We start from the raw sequence: 16,396 nt of genomic DNA on the forward strand, positions 1-16,396 counted from the left end.
GTTAAAGGGGTACTCCGCCCCTAGACATCTTATCCCCTATCCAAAGGATAGGGGATAAGATGTCAGATTGCCGGGGATCGCCGCTGCAGCACCCCGCTATCATTACTGCGCAGAGCGAGATCGCTCTGCACGTAATGACGGCAATACAGGGGCCGGAGCATCGTTACGTCACGGCTCCGCCCCTCGTGACATTATGGCCCGCCCCCGTCAATACAATTCTATGGGAAGGGGGAGTGGCGGTCGGCACGCCCCCTGCCATAGACTTGCATTAAGGGGACGGGCCGTGATGTCATGAGGGGCTCCGGCCCCTGTATCGCCCGTCATTACACACAGAGCGAACTCGCTCTGTGCAGTAATGATGGCGGGGTGCCGCAGCGGCGATCCCCAGGGTCCCCAGCAGCGGGACCGCGGCAATCTAACATCTTATCCCCTATCCTTTGGATAGGGGATAAGATACCAGGGGCAGAGTACACCTTTAAGGGCTTCTCTGAGTTAATCAAACTTTGCCTTCCTAAAGTTCATTTTTTTTGTGGCCCCTCGCGAGGTTCTCTTATTGCATAACAAGTTATTATGAATTATATTATGATAACTATTCCCTAGGTATTCTTCTACCTGCACATTAGTTACTCTGTCAGGTCTGTTGGTTAATATGATGTCTAGTAGGGCGCCCCCTTCTGGTCAGGCCCTGCACTATTTGGATGAATAGAAAGCAGGAATGGCACTCACCGCACGCTTCAATTTCCTTCCTTTATTCCAAAAAAGTGCAGGTTATAAAAACGGCATTGTTCACCTAGCAAGGTGCAAACGCCAGCTTGTGTGCTCACAGGTTACAATTGTTTCGCTCAACTGAGCTTCAACAGACCCTCCCCATCCTGTGCTCACGCATCCATTAAAACACCTTACCTGGATGACGCAAGCACTAGGGCAGGGATTACAAACACTTAGTTAAAAACAAGTGAAAAAATACAAAACACATAGTTTAAAACCAAAAACATGCAAAGTTTAAAAAAAATACTCCTAGATCGATCCGGTCATTAAGACCAGCACATTCTTGAGCATCCATCTTTAGTATCCAACGGGCTTCTATTTGTCTTAGGGTTTTTTCTTTATCTACTCCTGCTTGACATATTAACCGCTTAATTCCCATGAATTTGAGAGTGCTTGTGTCGCCATTATGTACAGTGTTAACGTGATCTATAAGTCTGGGTGAGCCTTTCTTTGACTTCACTGACCAGACATGTTTACGGAACCGGGTATTAAGAGCACGAGTGGTGCTCCCTATATAGAATTTACCACAGGTGCAAATTAACGCATACACTGTGAATGGTGTCCTACAACAGATGAATTCAGTTATGTTTTTGTATGACCTCCTATTTGTATAAACTTATTAGGAGAAAAATAGGGGCACCACTTACAACGGCCACACTTGAAGTTTCCTACTGGGGTATCTTTTTCCAACCAAGTTTTATTGACATCTTTTTCCACAAATTTACTCTGAACTAACTCATCTTTTAAATTCTTTGTTCTATTAAATGTTATCAAGGGCTTATTCAAACGCATCTCCCCAAAAGCAGGATCTCTTGAAATTAAGTGCCAATTTTGGCAGATAGCATTTTTTATTATATCTGCGGCCGGACTGAATTTAAAAGAAAACGCAAACCTGTTGTTTTTTGATATCTTTTGTTGGGGAATTTTTTGTACTTGTTTTTTCTGTATTAATGTTTTTCTATCAGTTTTCCTAGCTTTTCTCAGTGCTTTGAGAGAATATCTTGCGGATAGCCTCTTGCTAATAGATGCTGTGTGAGGGAATAAGCCTGGTCTTCAAAACTGTCTTCCTCGCTATTAATTCTTCTCAACCTCAAATACTGTCCATACGGAATTGCGTTCCTGGTATGTGCAGGGTGGAAACTTGAAAAGTGCAGATAAGAATTTGAGGCTGTACTTTTTCTAAAGCCTTTTGTTATTAATTCACCATTTTCCACCATAACCTGCACATCCAGGAATTCCAGTTGCGATTTGCTACATTTGCTTGTGAAACGCATGTTCATCTCGTTCACATTTAGCATGGCTACAAATTGATTGAAGTCTTCTACAGACCCACTCCATAACATAAACACGTCGTCCACGAAACGGAAGAAACAACGGATAAACTTAAGGTAGGGATTGTTAAGACAGAAAATATACTTTTCCTCAAAAAGGGCAAGGAAAAGGTTAGCCAGAGTACATGCAACCACAGTACCCATCGCGGTACCCCGGTTTTGACTGTACCACTGGTTCCCAAATTTGAACACATTATTTTTGAGGATGAAAGAAAGGGCTTCGCTTACAAATTTTATATACTTTTCACTCTTTTCGGCTCTCATCAAGATCTCCCCTGCGCACTCAACGGCCAGTCCCTGGGGAATCCTGGTACAGAGACTCTCCACGTCTATTGATGTTAAAAGGAGGTCTTCCTGCCAGGTGACGCTGTCGAGTGCACAGTGGAAATCATTGGTGTCCTTTATCAGAGAAGGGACATCCTTAAGAAGGGGTCTAAGAAGCCAGTCAGTATATTTTGATAAAGACTCAGTTAGAGACCCCACCCCCGAGACAATAGGTCTCCCAGGTGGGGCCTCCAATGTCTTGCAAATTTTTGGTAGAAAGTACCAATTTGGCTCTTTTGGTACTTCTGGATATAAACATTCTGCAAGTTTTTCAGAAAGAACTCCAAGCTCTGATTGTCTTCTCAGAAAGGACTGTAATTTTGACTGCAGGTTTTTCATGTTTTTTTTGCCAATTTTGTATATGTCTCAACATCATTGAGTTGCCGCAAGGCTTCATTCACATAATAGTCTCTTGATAGTAACACCGCGTTTCCCCCTTTATCAGTTTTTTTTATGATTATTTCTTTATGAGATTTTAACCATCTGAGGGCACTTTGCTCTTCAGATGTAAGATTGGGGGAAGCCCGGGGGTACACCAAGGCTCTGACATCGTACAGTACTTTATGCTGAAAAATATCAATATTCCCTCCTGGTTTAATAGGCGGGGAAAATTTAGACCTTCTATCTCCTTTAAATTCCTCTATTTCTATTACTTCCTCTTCTATGTTAGACAATTGAGGTACACCCAATAAATCAAATAGAGAACGCAAACCCTCTCTTTCCATGTTGTCCATATCCTTCATGATACTGAACCCCAAAGGTCCTACCACCGCTGGTACCTCGCCTTCCTTTCTGCCCCTTTCTGGGATAGCCTTATTTTCTTTATCTGAAAAAAACTTTTTCAAATTAAATTTTCGGATGCTGCGAAAAAAATCGATCTCAAATTCCTCCAAACTAAACTGTTCAGTAATACAGAAAGTCAAACCCTTTTTCAGTAATGATTCTACACAGGGTTGCAATGCTAAACCAGAAAGATTTATTATGGCAGGTGCGTCTTTTAAGACGCAATCCTCCTTCAGGTTCATGTCCTTAGAAACTAAGTCCATATTATTCAGGGCGGTTAATGCCGCTCCGCTTGCCATGCCACCCATTTCCTTTTTGGCTTTTTTCTTTTTCCTTCCTCCTCGTCTTGTCCGTCTTTTTTCTTTACCGATTGTTTCTCCGCCTCCTCGTTTTTTGAGGAATTCTGGGGTTTATGCACATTAGTAGATACGTGCGTTTTCTACAGCATAGCTTCAATTTATTCCAAACTGCTAAAATCTGATTCTGTTGTCCAGGTGTCTGATAATTTCTTATTGGATTTATTCTTTCTAAATGGTTTTCCACTTCTTTTGTATTGTTGGTTTTTATTCTTGTTATTTTTCTTTAAAAAGATAGTCATAGTCATTGCGGTCCCGCAGAAATTTGTCTCTCTTTGACTCTTTTATTATTTTTTGAACAGCAATAAGTTTTTTTTATTTAACTTTTTCACAAAGTCTGCAAAACCCTGTTCAGATAGGTGCTTTTTCAGCTCAGTTTTTGCCACAGAGAGCTCTTTTAGTACAAGGTTGTACTCCTCCATGTTCCTTTCCAGAACCAGATTTAGCATACCTAAAGAGTAAGATTTATGTAGTTCTGTCCATTTTTGCATGAACACAGGATCATTTGTGAATTGGCCTCTAGGGACCCTTCCGCAATCTCGATAGGATTCAAGGGAGTTAACGGTCCCAGAGAGACGTGTCTCTTTTTCAGCAAGGTTGGACACTTTGAACTCTAGGCTCTTTGTGCTCATAAATTCACATGGATCATTCACATTGCACTGTTTAAAAAACAAGCTGGCGTCTTGCCGATCAGCACCATTTGGGACAGATAATTGTCTTTAGCTATTTTCAGAAACCTGTTTCCTTTATGAAATTCACAGGTCTCAGTCTCCCAGTTTATATCAGTTTATAGTTTGTCCCCCATTATTATCACATCATTCTGATCTTCTGCCTCTTCCATTATGTTTGGAGGTTTATAGCAAACCCCTATCAGAATTGTTTTCATTTTTATCTCCATATATTTCTACCCATAATGACTCCACATTATCGTTTCCCTCCTGTATATCCTCCCGCAGTGCAGCCTTCAGACTGGACTTCATATAAAGACAAACTCCTCCCCTTTCTATTTTGTCCAATCCTTCCTGAATAGATTATAACCCTGTATGTTGACTGCCCAGTCATAGCTATCGTCCAACCAAGTCTATGTTATACCCACTATGTCATAATTCCCCTCAGACATTATGAACTCCAGTTCGTCAGTTTCGTCAGACTTCTGGCATTAGTCAACATGCAATTCAATGGTGTATGTTTTTTTTTTTTCATAAGAAGCCTATCCCTATTAACTATTCTAACCCCTCCCTCCGCTCCACCCCCAGGTACATTAATAAGTCCTCCTCTATCTACACTATCTTCCCCCTCTATGTTGTAGGTTCCCTCCCCCAAGTCCCTAGTTTAAACACTCCTCCACCCTTCTAGCCATCTTCTTCCCAAGCACAGCTGCACCCTCCCCTTTGAGGTGCAGCCCATCCCTACGGTAGAGCTGGTATCCAACAGAGAAGCCAGCCCAGGTCTCCATGAATCCAAACCCCTTCTTTCCTACACCAGCTTGTGAGCCACTTGTTTACTTCCCTGATCTCCCACTGCCTCTCTGGTACGGCTTATGGTACAGGTAATATTTCAGAAAATATTACTTTGGAGGTCCTTGCCTTAATCTTGCCGACTAAGTCCCTGAAATAATTTTTAAGTACACTCCACCTACCTCTTACGTTGTCATTGGTGCCGATAGGTACCAGGACCACTGGGTCTTCTCCAGCCCCACCCAGCAACCTGTCAACCAGGCGATGTTCCAATTTCAATCACCAGGTAGACAACACACTGTTCAGCGATCCTGGTCTTTGTGACAGATTGCCCTGTCTCTCCCCCTAATAATTGAATCCCCCACTACCAGTACCTGTCTGCCTCTTCCCTCCTTACTGGAGCAGACAACCCCCTGGCGGTCAGAGGCAGTATCTTGCTACAGTACTACTAGCTCTGAAATGGCATCCCCCTCATCTGTCAACCTGGCAAACTTGTTGGGGCGTGCCAGTTAAGGACTAGCCTCCCTGACACTTTTCCCTCTACCCACGTTTTCTAACTGTAACCCAGCTAGCTGCATGACTGTCCTGCACCTCTGTCCCACTATCCTCCCCCACCTCTACCCCCGAGAGTACTTGCTCAGTGAGCAGGAGACTCCTCTCCATGTTGTCAATGTGTCTCAGTGTTGCCATTTGCTCCTCTAGATCCAGAATCTGGGCTTCCAAATGATCAACTTGCACACATCTCGCACAACAATATGCACCCTCAAACTGCTGTTGAAGGATTGCATACATCACGCAAGATGTACACCGGACTGCATTTTCCAACATGGAGGCCATCTAGTTATGGGGATTTCACAGATTAACAGCCCAAAACAGACAGTAAATATTACAATTAAATTCTCAGTAGACCTTGTGATTTTAATGTTCCTACAGTGTAAGGAAAGTAACACTCACAGCGATCTCAAACTCCTGCTTTCAAACTCCTGTTTTACAACTCTTTCACCTGCCTCCCTTCCAAAGCAACACTCAGAGTCCCAGACTAAGATTTAAGCACCTGTGACCAATCTACCCCTCCCCCTAGAGGCAGAGTAGAGGGGGAAAAAAGTGAAAAGGCTGGTCAAAAATCTATCAGTGATTCCTCTATGTACACATGCAAGTACTCACACAACTCACTCCAACTCCACAGATTCACTCCGCACAGCAGATATCTCCTGTTTTACAACTCTCTTTCAGTTGCCTCTCTTCCAAAGCAACACTCAGACAGAGCAAGCTCAGAATTGAGTCCCAGACTAAGATTTAAGCACCTGTGACCAATCTACCCCTCCCCCTAGAGGCAAAATAGAGATAAAAAAGTGAAAAGACTGTTTACATTTCTATTAGTGATCCCTCTATGTGCAAATGTAAGTACTCACACAAGTCACTCCAACTCCACATATTCACTCTTCACAGCAGATATCTCCTGTTTTACAACTCTCTTTCAGCTGCCTCTCTTTCAAAGCAATACTCAGACAGAGCAAGCTCAGAACTGAGTCATTTTATGGTAAAATTAAATATGTCACTGCAAAGTATAATTGGTCCCACAAACAACAAGCCCTAATTTTGACCTATAAATAGAAACATAAAATAATTATTTTTCTTAAAATGAGAGGAGGAACAAAATAAAAAAATAAATATTGTCTGTGTCGTCAAGGACTAAATGGGCTGTGTCTTAAAGGGGTTAAAGGAGATACCATATTTATCGGGGTATACCACGCACCGGCCTATAACACGCACCCTCATTTTACAAAGGATATTTGGGTAAAAAAAGTTTTTTACCCAAATATCCATGGTAAAATGAGGGTGCGTGTGTGCGCGTGTATACCCCGATACACCCCCAGGAAAGGCAGGGGGAGAGAGGCCGTCGCTGCCGGCTTCTCTCCCCCTGCCTTTCCTGGGGTCTAGAGCCCTGCTGCCGGCCCTTCTCTCCCCCTGGCTATCGGCGCCGCTGCCCGTTCTGTCCCCCTGACTATCGGTGCCGGCGCCCCATTGCCGGTGCCGATAGCTAGGGGGAGAGAAGCGGCGCCGACAGCCAGGGGGAGAGAAGGGGCAGCGGCACCCATTGCCGGCGCCGCTGCCCTGTTGCCTCCCCCCATCCCCGGTGGCATAATTACCTGTTGCCGGGGTCGGGTCCGCGCTGCTTCAGGCCTCCGGCGTGCGTCCCCTGCGTCGTTGCTATGCACTTTACCCAAATATCCTTTCTAAAATGAGGGTGCGTGTTATAGGCCGGCACCAATAGTCAGGGGGACATAACGGGCAGCGGAGCCGATAGCCAGGGGGAGAGAAGGGCCGGCAGCAGGGCTCTAGACCCCAGGAAAGGCAGGGGGAGAGAAGCGGGCAGCGACGGCCTCTCTCCCCCTGCCTTTCCTGGTGGTGTATCGGTGTATAACACGCACATAGACTTTAGGCTAAAAATTTTATACGCCGATAAAAACGGTATTCATGGTTCTTAAAAAAAAAGGTGTCGAATGTGGACAAGAGGCGTAATTTGTAGCTTCTGGGCCCCATGTTTCAATTATAATACTGGTCTCTTATGGTGCATAGGTGCTTTGGGGCCCCCTAAGACACCAGAGTCCCGGTGTGACTGCTACCTCTGCACTCCCTATAGCTACGCCTCTGTACATTGTCCCCCTGGCTTATTTATTGCACCATTCACTGATCTTCGATTCACCATCCTCCTCTGCCCACTGCTCAATTTTCTCACTGCGCTTTTCTCCTGCACACTCTATTAAAACTACATTTCCCAGCAGTCCCTGCTGCCGAGGTAATTAGAAAGGTGTGGATTGGCATGATGCTATCAAAAGGTAGTGTGGCCTGATGAGCTAGGGAATGGAGAGGTTAAAAAGGGTGTGTGGTTTGTGAGTAAGAAATCCGAAAGGAGTGTGGCGTAAAAGGCAAGGATGCTGATAGCCAGGACAAAGTGTCACATGATGTCTGTTTCAGTTGGGGGAGGGGAAGATAAAGTGGACAGAATCTGACCAAGGGCATTGGTAATCCAGGTAAAGGGCAGCTCAAACAACATATATTCTAGTATCCAGTTCCTGATTTATTAAATGCTTCTCAAAAGCTATACCAAAGGTGGCAGTATCCCCTCAAGGATTGGGACCTTAGACTGAAAATCTACTGTACCTGAAACTACAAGAAAGTGAAAAAATGGAAACGTGTTAGAACATGGAACCTATTAAAATTGATGCTTGAACATTAGGGCATACTGTCACAATTTGCTAAAAAGGCAGATTCCCTGAAACTAGAGATCCTGGGCCTCAGTGAAGATTGATGGCAAACTGTTACGCCGAGCACTCCGGGTCCCTGCTCCTCCCCGGAGCGCTCGCGGCGTTCCTCTCTCTTCAGCGCCCCGGTCAGACCCGCTGACCGGGAGCGCTGCACTGACATTGCCGGCGGGGATGCGATTCGCATAGCGGGACGCGCTTGCTCGCGAATCGCATCCCAAGTCACTTACCTGTCCCTGCCCCCGGCTGTCATGTCCTTGCGCACGCACGCCAGCTCTCTAAGATTTAAAGGGCCAGTGCACCAATGATTGGTGCCTGGCCCAATTAGCCTAATTAGCTTCCACCTGCTCCCTGGCTATATTACCTCACTTCCCCTGCACTTCCTTGCCGGATCTTGTTGCCTTGTGCCAGTGAAAGCGTTTAGTGTTGTCCAAAGCCTGTGTTTCCAGATCTTCTGCTATCCATATTGACTACGAACCTTGCCGCCTGCCCCGACCTTCTGCTACGTCTGACCTTGCCTCTGCTTAGTCCTTCTGTCCCACGCCTTCTCAGCAGTCAGCGAGGTTGAGCCGTTGCCGGTGGATACCACCTGGTTGCTACCGCCGCAGCAATACCATCCCGCTTTGCGGCGGGCTCTGCTGAATACCAGTAGCATCTTAGAACCGGTCCACGGACACGGTCCACGCCAATCCCTCGCTGACACAGAGGATCCACATCCAGCTAGCCGAATCGTGACACAAACTTTGGTAAGCACATTGGGGGAGATTTATCAAAACCTGTTAAGAGGAATCGTTGACCAGTTGCCCATAGCAACCAATCAGATCACTTCTTACATTTTTTAGAGGCCTTTTCAACAATGAAAGAAGCTATCTGGTTGGTTGCTATGGGCAACTTTTTCTCTGGACAGGTTTTGCGAAATCTCCCCCATTCTCCTCTCGTGGTAAGTGCTGCTTTCCTTTGGCTTGCGAGGAGAGAATGCTTCCAAAAATGTGTGGTTGGTTTCCTGTTGAGGCCTATGCTGCACTCATCAGATATGAACCAGTTAGAGAATAATCGTAGCCAGTTTCAGATCACGAGTACCTTATTATGATTCAATGTTATGTGCTGACAGATGTTACAGGCTTACAAGATAAACAGAGCAGTGAGCTGAATGGCGTCATTAAAGGAGTAGTCCATTGGTGACCCAGTGGTGAACAACTTATCCCCTATCCTAAGGATAGGGGATAAGTTTGAGATTGCGGGGGTCCGACCGCTGGGGCCCCCTGCGATCTCCTGTACGGAGCCCCGACAGCCCGCGGGAAGGTGGCGTGTCGACCTCCGCACGAAGCGGCGGCCGACACGCCCCCTCAATACAACTCTATGGCAGAGCCGAAGCGCTGCCTTTGGCAATCTCCGGCTCTGCCATAGAGTTGTATTGAGGAGCATGTCGGCCGCCGCTTCGTGCGGGGGTCGACACCCGCTATCTGGCCGGAGAGCCTGGCCCCCGTACAGAGAGATTGCAGGGGGCCCCAGCGGTCGGACCCCCCGCGATCTCAAACTTATCCCCTATCCTTAGGATAGGGGATACGTTTTTCACCACTGGACTACCCCTTTAAGAAAGTTCTGATGGGTGATATCCAAATCCATCTAGATGACTTTAACATGAAGATTGGCTCTGGTAACACTGAGCTTCAACACATCATGGGACATTTTGAGCTTAAAGAAATGAGTAAGAGCTGTTTGCTGAATCATGTGGTAACAATAAAATGGTTATCAGGGAATAGCTCTTTCCCCATCGATCGGCACAAGGTCACTTGAGTCTCATAGGATAGCCAAGCAGAAAATCAAATCAGTTATTTGTGCAGCAGCCGGAAATGGAGACTGAGCCTACTTGAAGTCCAAAATAAATGTATGACCATTGTCGTCTTGGTGGCGAGATCAGACAATAAGTGTAATGTGTTGACGGGAAAATAAAGTTGGATGATAATTTAATGTTCAACTGCTAGAACATTCTTAGACAAAACGGTTGTTTGTTGAGGATTTGGGGGAGATTTATCGAAACCAGTGTAGACGAAAAGTGGTGCAGTTGCAGTAGAAAGAAGATTGCTTCTTTAATTTTTAAACAGGCCGATGAAAAATGAAAGCAGTGAGCTGATTGGTTACTATGGACAACTGCACCACTTTTCCTCTATATTGATTTTGATCACTTTTCCCTTGGAGCCTATTCTTTGGAGGAATTGTGGGAGTTGTAGTCTTCTTTTCCTTCTTTTCCCCAGGTCTTCCTTCTCTTCCCCAGGTCTTCCGGGATCAATGAAAAAACTCTTAGAGAGATGCGATCCACCAGGAAAGAATACATGTCAGAAGACACCTGGAAGAAAGTTGAAGGGAAAAGAGAGGCAGATACTGAACATGCAAGAACTAGAGTGGCCAAACAGCCCAATATGTAGAACTGGAGAAGGCTGTGAAATACTCTTGAAGACAGAACAAGAGGGCCTGGGCAGACACCCTAGCTGTTCAGGGCGAGAAAGCTGCTGCTTATGGTGATATTCCCTGGCTGTGTCACATTTCACATTGTCCAACTGGAGCCAAGACAAATGTGAAGATGACCACCTGAAATGGGGGTTTGAGCACTTCTACCAACTCTTGCAAGTCTCAACAAACACAGTGCCCAGCATGACCTGCCAAGGGTATAGTGCATTAACCATGTCAATTCTGAAGCACCATCGTGGAACAAAATGGGAATTAAGAGTCCCAACAAAGTGAAAGGGAGTGATCGGATCTTTGCAGAGATGCTTAAAGGGGTACTCCGGTGGAAAACTTTTATTAAATTTTTTTTATGAACTGGTTCCAGAAAGTTAAACTTCTAAATTACTTATAAATTATAAATTACTATAAATTATAAATTACTTCTATAAAAAAAATCTTAATCCTTCCAGTACTTATTAGCTGCTGAATATTACAGAGGAAATTCTTTCCTTTTTGGAACACAGAGCTCTCTACTGACATCAGGAGCACAGTGCTCTCTGCTGACATCTCTGTCCATTTTAGGAACTGTCTAGAGCAGCATATGTTTGCTATGGGGATTTTATCCTACTCTGGACAGTTCTTAAAAGGGACAGAGATGTCAGCAGAGAGCACTGTGGTCATGATGTCAGCAGAGAGCACTGTGTTCCAAAAAGAAAATAATTTCCTCTGTAGTATTCAGCAGCTAATAAGTACTGGAAGGATTTAGATTTTTTAATAGAAGTAATTTACAAATCTGTTTAACTTTCTGGCACCAGTTGATACCAGTTTTCCAGTTTTTACCAGTTTTCCACCGGAGTACCCCTTTCAAGCTAATATACAGTGAAATGATCAGCCCAGGTGCCTTATTGACTCTTTACAACACTACAAATTTCCAGCAGGGACTAACAAGGGACCTAACAAACTCACAATTGGCATGGCACCATGCTCCTGTATAATGTTTTCAAGGTCTTTTGTAAAGTGATCCTTAACTGGGTTTAAAAGAAGTTAAATGCCACACTCACATCAGCAAGCCCCACATTATTCTGTAACAGATGAACAAATTCCAAGAATCTCTATATTTCATATTTGTAGATTACAACAAAGCTTTCGACTGACTCAACCATAATAATTTGTGAGATGTCCTCAGATATAAGGGTGTCACAGAGAAGATCATTCATCTCATTAAAGCACACTACGAGTCCATGTACAGATTTATGCATAATGGAGCCTGGTCTGGAAAGTCGCTGGTATGAGACAAGGATGCATCTTATCACTGCTACCTTTCCTCATTGTAATGAGGTTACAACTTGGACAGCTGATCGTGAACCCAACAGGGAGCTGCTTTGGCATCCCATCAGCATGGAGCACCTCAATTACCTTGATTTAGCTAATGACCTTGTTTTATTCACACAATGCTTTGCTGAAATGCAGAATAAGCTTGATGACCTAGCCAACCGCTCCACAGGAGCAGGTCTTATCATTATCATCGCCAAAACGAAATCAATGAAATGGACTACCCCTCCAGCTTTTTTTTTAGCAGATCAACCAGTTGAAAAACTATTAAAACTTTCCAGTATCTTAGATGTCAAATTGTGGCAGATGGTGGCACCAAAATTTACATTTCTACTAGAATCAGAAAGACAAGGGGCACATTTGCAAGTCTCCAAAATGTATGGCACCAGCTCAGCAAGCGTACCAAAACCTGAATATTCATCTCAAACATAAAATCAATCTTGCTGTACAGGAGTGAGACATGGTATGTATCATCTGAAAACATGCCAAAGCTGCAAGTCTTCATTAACTTCTCTTTACACTATATTATCCAAGCCTGGTGGCCTACCAACTGGTTTGTTTAATGCCAAGCTGCACTGGAGATCAGACAATGACTAATAGTATTAAAGGGGTATCACAGTGGAAAACCGTTATTCTCAAACCAACTGATGCCAGAAAGTTAATCAGATTTGTAAATTACCATACCATTTGTAATTTAAATTCTATAAAAAAATCTTAATCCTTTCAGTACTTATAAGCTACTGCATGCGCCACAGGAAGTTGAAAGGTTCTTTTCAGTCTGACTACAGTGCGCTCTGCTGACACCTTTGTCCATGTCAGGACCTGTCTGGAGCAGGAGAGGTTTGCTATGGTAATTTGCTCCTACTCTGGCCAGTTCCTGATATGGACAGAGGTGTCAGCAGAGAGCACTGTGGTCAGACAGAAAAGAACAACTCAACTTCCACTGTAGTATACAGCAGCTGATAAGTACTGGAAGGATTAAAGGGTTACTCCGCTCCCCAGCGTCCGGAACATTGAGTTCCTGAATGCTGTGTTCGGGCTTCTATGTTCACACCCACCCCCTTGTGATGTTATGCCCCCTCATGTGACGTCACGTCCCGCCCACTCGATGCAAGTCTATGGGAGGGGTCGTGATGGCCGTCGCACCCCCTTCCCATAGACTTTCATTGAGGGGGAAGGCCGTGATGTCACGAGGGGGTGGACGTGAACACGGAAGCCTGCACACAGCGTTAAGGAACTCAATGTTCCGGACGGTGGGGTGCGAAGTAACCCTTATTTTTAAATAGAAGTAGTTTACAAATCGGTTTAACTTCCTGGAACCAGTTGATTTGTTAGTGCAACTGGAAATGGATTAGACACATCCTGAAGATGGGCACTCGCAAATCTGGCAAAAGAGGCAGAGCTAGAAGCCTTCGGCAAAGGAGCCTTCACCAAGAAATCAGTTCTGTAGACATGAACCTAACCTGGCCCCAAGGAAAGGCAAAAGCTAGAAATTTGCAACAGTGGAAATCTTTCAAGTTGGCCCTATGTCAGCATTTGCAAGGACAGGATCTATGCCATATTTGTTCTGCATTATTTAAACACTTACATTTAGTTTGTTTAAAATATGTTTAATGAAGCCAAAATATTCAGCTATTAACCTTTTGTATTTGTTATATCTGTGATTTATGTGTTTGCTATGAAGTAAAAAAGCTGGATATGGTGATTCCATAGTTTTTGCCAGGGGGTTGTATTTGCTACCAGTAGAATTTTTTGCATGGCCAGCAGCACAGGCTTCAAATTATACTTTGTAGGTAATAGTATGTTAAAGAGGTACTCTGCTGCCCCAGCGTTCAGAACATTATGTGCCGAACTCTTGGAGCACGCAGCAGGATCGTGTCATCATGCCACGCCTCTCAAGATGTCACACCACGCCCCCTCAATGCAAGTCTAGGAGGGGCATGATGGCTGTCATGCCCCCTCCCATAGACTTTCATTGAGGGGCATGGCGTGATGTCAAGAGTGGCATGGAAGTGACGCCATGACCCCGCTGCCCGCACCCAGCGTTCTCAACAATGCTGGGTGCTGCAGAAAGATTGTTGAGGTCCCAGCGGCGGGACCCCTGGGATCAGACATCTTATCCTCTCTCCTTTGGATAGGGGATAAGATGTCACTTGATGCAGGGACAGATCTTATACAAATATAACTAAAAGTGGAAACATTTGGGAGGTGTGTAGGTGTAGGTGTAATCCCTAAAATACTGAACAACATGTAGAGCTCCATAAGAAAAGGTGAATTTAACATTTTGCTTGGCGAACATGTGCAAACTTTAAAATAAATCTATACATTTATAGATAGTGTGATACAATAATTTATAATTCTCTGAGTAATGAGATTTACAAGCAGTCCTGTGGAAAACTACATATTATAATACCTTCTAACAAACATACACACAAAGGTAAAAAATTAAGTAATTGCATAATATATTTACCAAATATTTACGTTTTTGTTTATTTTCAAGTGCACTGCATATAAAGTAAATTTGTACTCATGGCAATACATTTGTTTGGAGCTGTTTATAACGACTGTCATAGTCAAAGCACTCCTTTTGCATTGTTGCGATAAATATTATCTTAAATTATCCAATATATACTGGCCTAAGCCTTATAAAACCATAGTGCTCTACCCCCCTCCGAATACTCGGCCCTGTCAGTATAATAAAGCCTCCTTTATTATCAGCAGTTGTAAGTGGACCTTCTCACTTTTTTAGAGGAATGAAGTGCAGAACACAACCGTTGTGTTGTGCTGTGTTCGTTGGTAAGATATCTCCTCTCTATTATGAGAATATCACATTTTATCCAAATCTGAATTTCAGCCTATATCTGACAGGGCTGGTTTTCTTCTTTGGAGGGGGCACCACAGATTTGGATTTGACAGGTATGTGAGGAGTCTTTTTCTTTTCGGGAAGTGCAACAGTGAAGGAGAACTCTGGTGGCTCTACGTGCTTGATCCTAGGAAGGAAGTGCGTTGATATGTGTTGTGGTTTCACTCTAGGGCTGGAACCTTTTTTGGCTTTTCCTCTTTTATTCAATGCCACATACCATCTTCTGCCTGTCTTTTCAGTTCTGTAAGTAGCTGAAGCATAAGTGTTATAGCTGTTTTCCTGGTACCTCTCCATAAATTTGCAATCATCTGTAAATTTAGGCTGTAAAATAAAAATAAAAAGAAACAGTATTAAGTTATAGAGGAAAAAATGAGAAAAAAAATAGTATTTACTGACTGATAAAGCATGCAAATAATAACGATAAATGCCTATGTAATATTTAAAATGTCCATTAATAAATATTATTATTTATTAACTTTCTGATGCCAGCTTTACTTGAAGGTCTCAATTCTTTTTTTTTCCAATATATATGTATATATATATATATATATATATATATATATATATATATATATGTATTTCAATACATTCTAATAACATCCATAAAAAAACTATATCTATAGATATATATCTATAGATATATATCTATATAATATATATAGGGAATGAGTATTTACCTCAGGGCGAGGCCACCACTCCTGGTGTAACAGAGCTTCAGAAGGCCATTAAGCACTCCGCGGGCATTCTGGGTAGGGGAATATGCAAAGCAGCTCATTACATCACCTTTTCAGGTAAAGTTCCCTGGTATCAGCTTAGCTCCCGTTAAGGAATATAAAAAGCTGATGGGGATTTTATGCTTTGCATATTACCCTACCCAGAATGCCCGCGGAGTGCTTAATGGCCTTCTGAAGCTCCGTTACACCAGGAGTGGTGGCCTCGCCTCACTCATTCCCTTTAGCTGCTCTCAGGCCTCTTACCCCAGCCAAGCCAGATCACCCTGCTCTGTACTGACGAGTGGCAAAAACCATGAAACAGCTGTCTGCAGATGGGTAGAAACTTCCCTTTTGGGGAGTAGTCTGGCTTGGCATAAAATCCCGATCAGCTTTTTATATTCCTTAACAGGAGCTAAGCTGCTACCAGGGAACTTTACCTGAAAAGGAGATGTAATGAGCTGCTTTGCATATTCCTATATATATATATATATATATATATATATATATATATATATATATATATATTACTTTTATTATATTCACACAACGCATTTCTGGGTATAAACCCTTTCATCAGGCGTGATACAATTAGAATGGAATAGCAGGATTTTATACATGCAAGGACAGGTGAATTAGCAATCAGACCGGAAAATATGTATCGGAACAGGTAAGATACGTCACAAAAATTTTTAAAAAATTATTAAAAATATGCAGAAAAGTACAATATCTGATAATCTATTAAAAGTTACAATTCATTT

At 43.5% G+C, this 16,396-nt stretch overlaps 1 protein-coding gene across 1 annotated transcript in view; it reads right to left on the reverse strand.

Moving 5' to 3' along the window:
• Positions 1-14,032: 14,032 nt before the first annotated feature.
• Positions 14,033-16,396, reverse strand: part of FGF5 (fibroblast growth factor 5) — an 83,475-nt gene continuing 81,111 nt past the window's right edge. Inside the window, exon 3 of the mRNA XM_056568943.1 lies at positions 14,033-15,246. Within this exon, the coding sequence (XP_056424918.1) occupies positions 14,896-15,246 (351 nt within the window). The 3' untranslated portion in view covers positions 14,033-14,895. The remainder of the gene's footprint in view (positions 15,247-16,396) is intronic.

The sequence above is a fragment of the Hyla sarda genome, chromosome 1, assembly GCF_029499605.1.
Source record: "Hyla sarda isolate aHylSar1 chromosome 1, aHylSar1.hap1, whole genome shotgun sequence".
In the NCBI taxonomy this organism is placed as follows: domain Eukaryota; kingdom Metazoa; phylum Chordata; class Amphibia; order Anura; family Hylidae; genus Hyla; species Hyla sarda.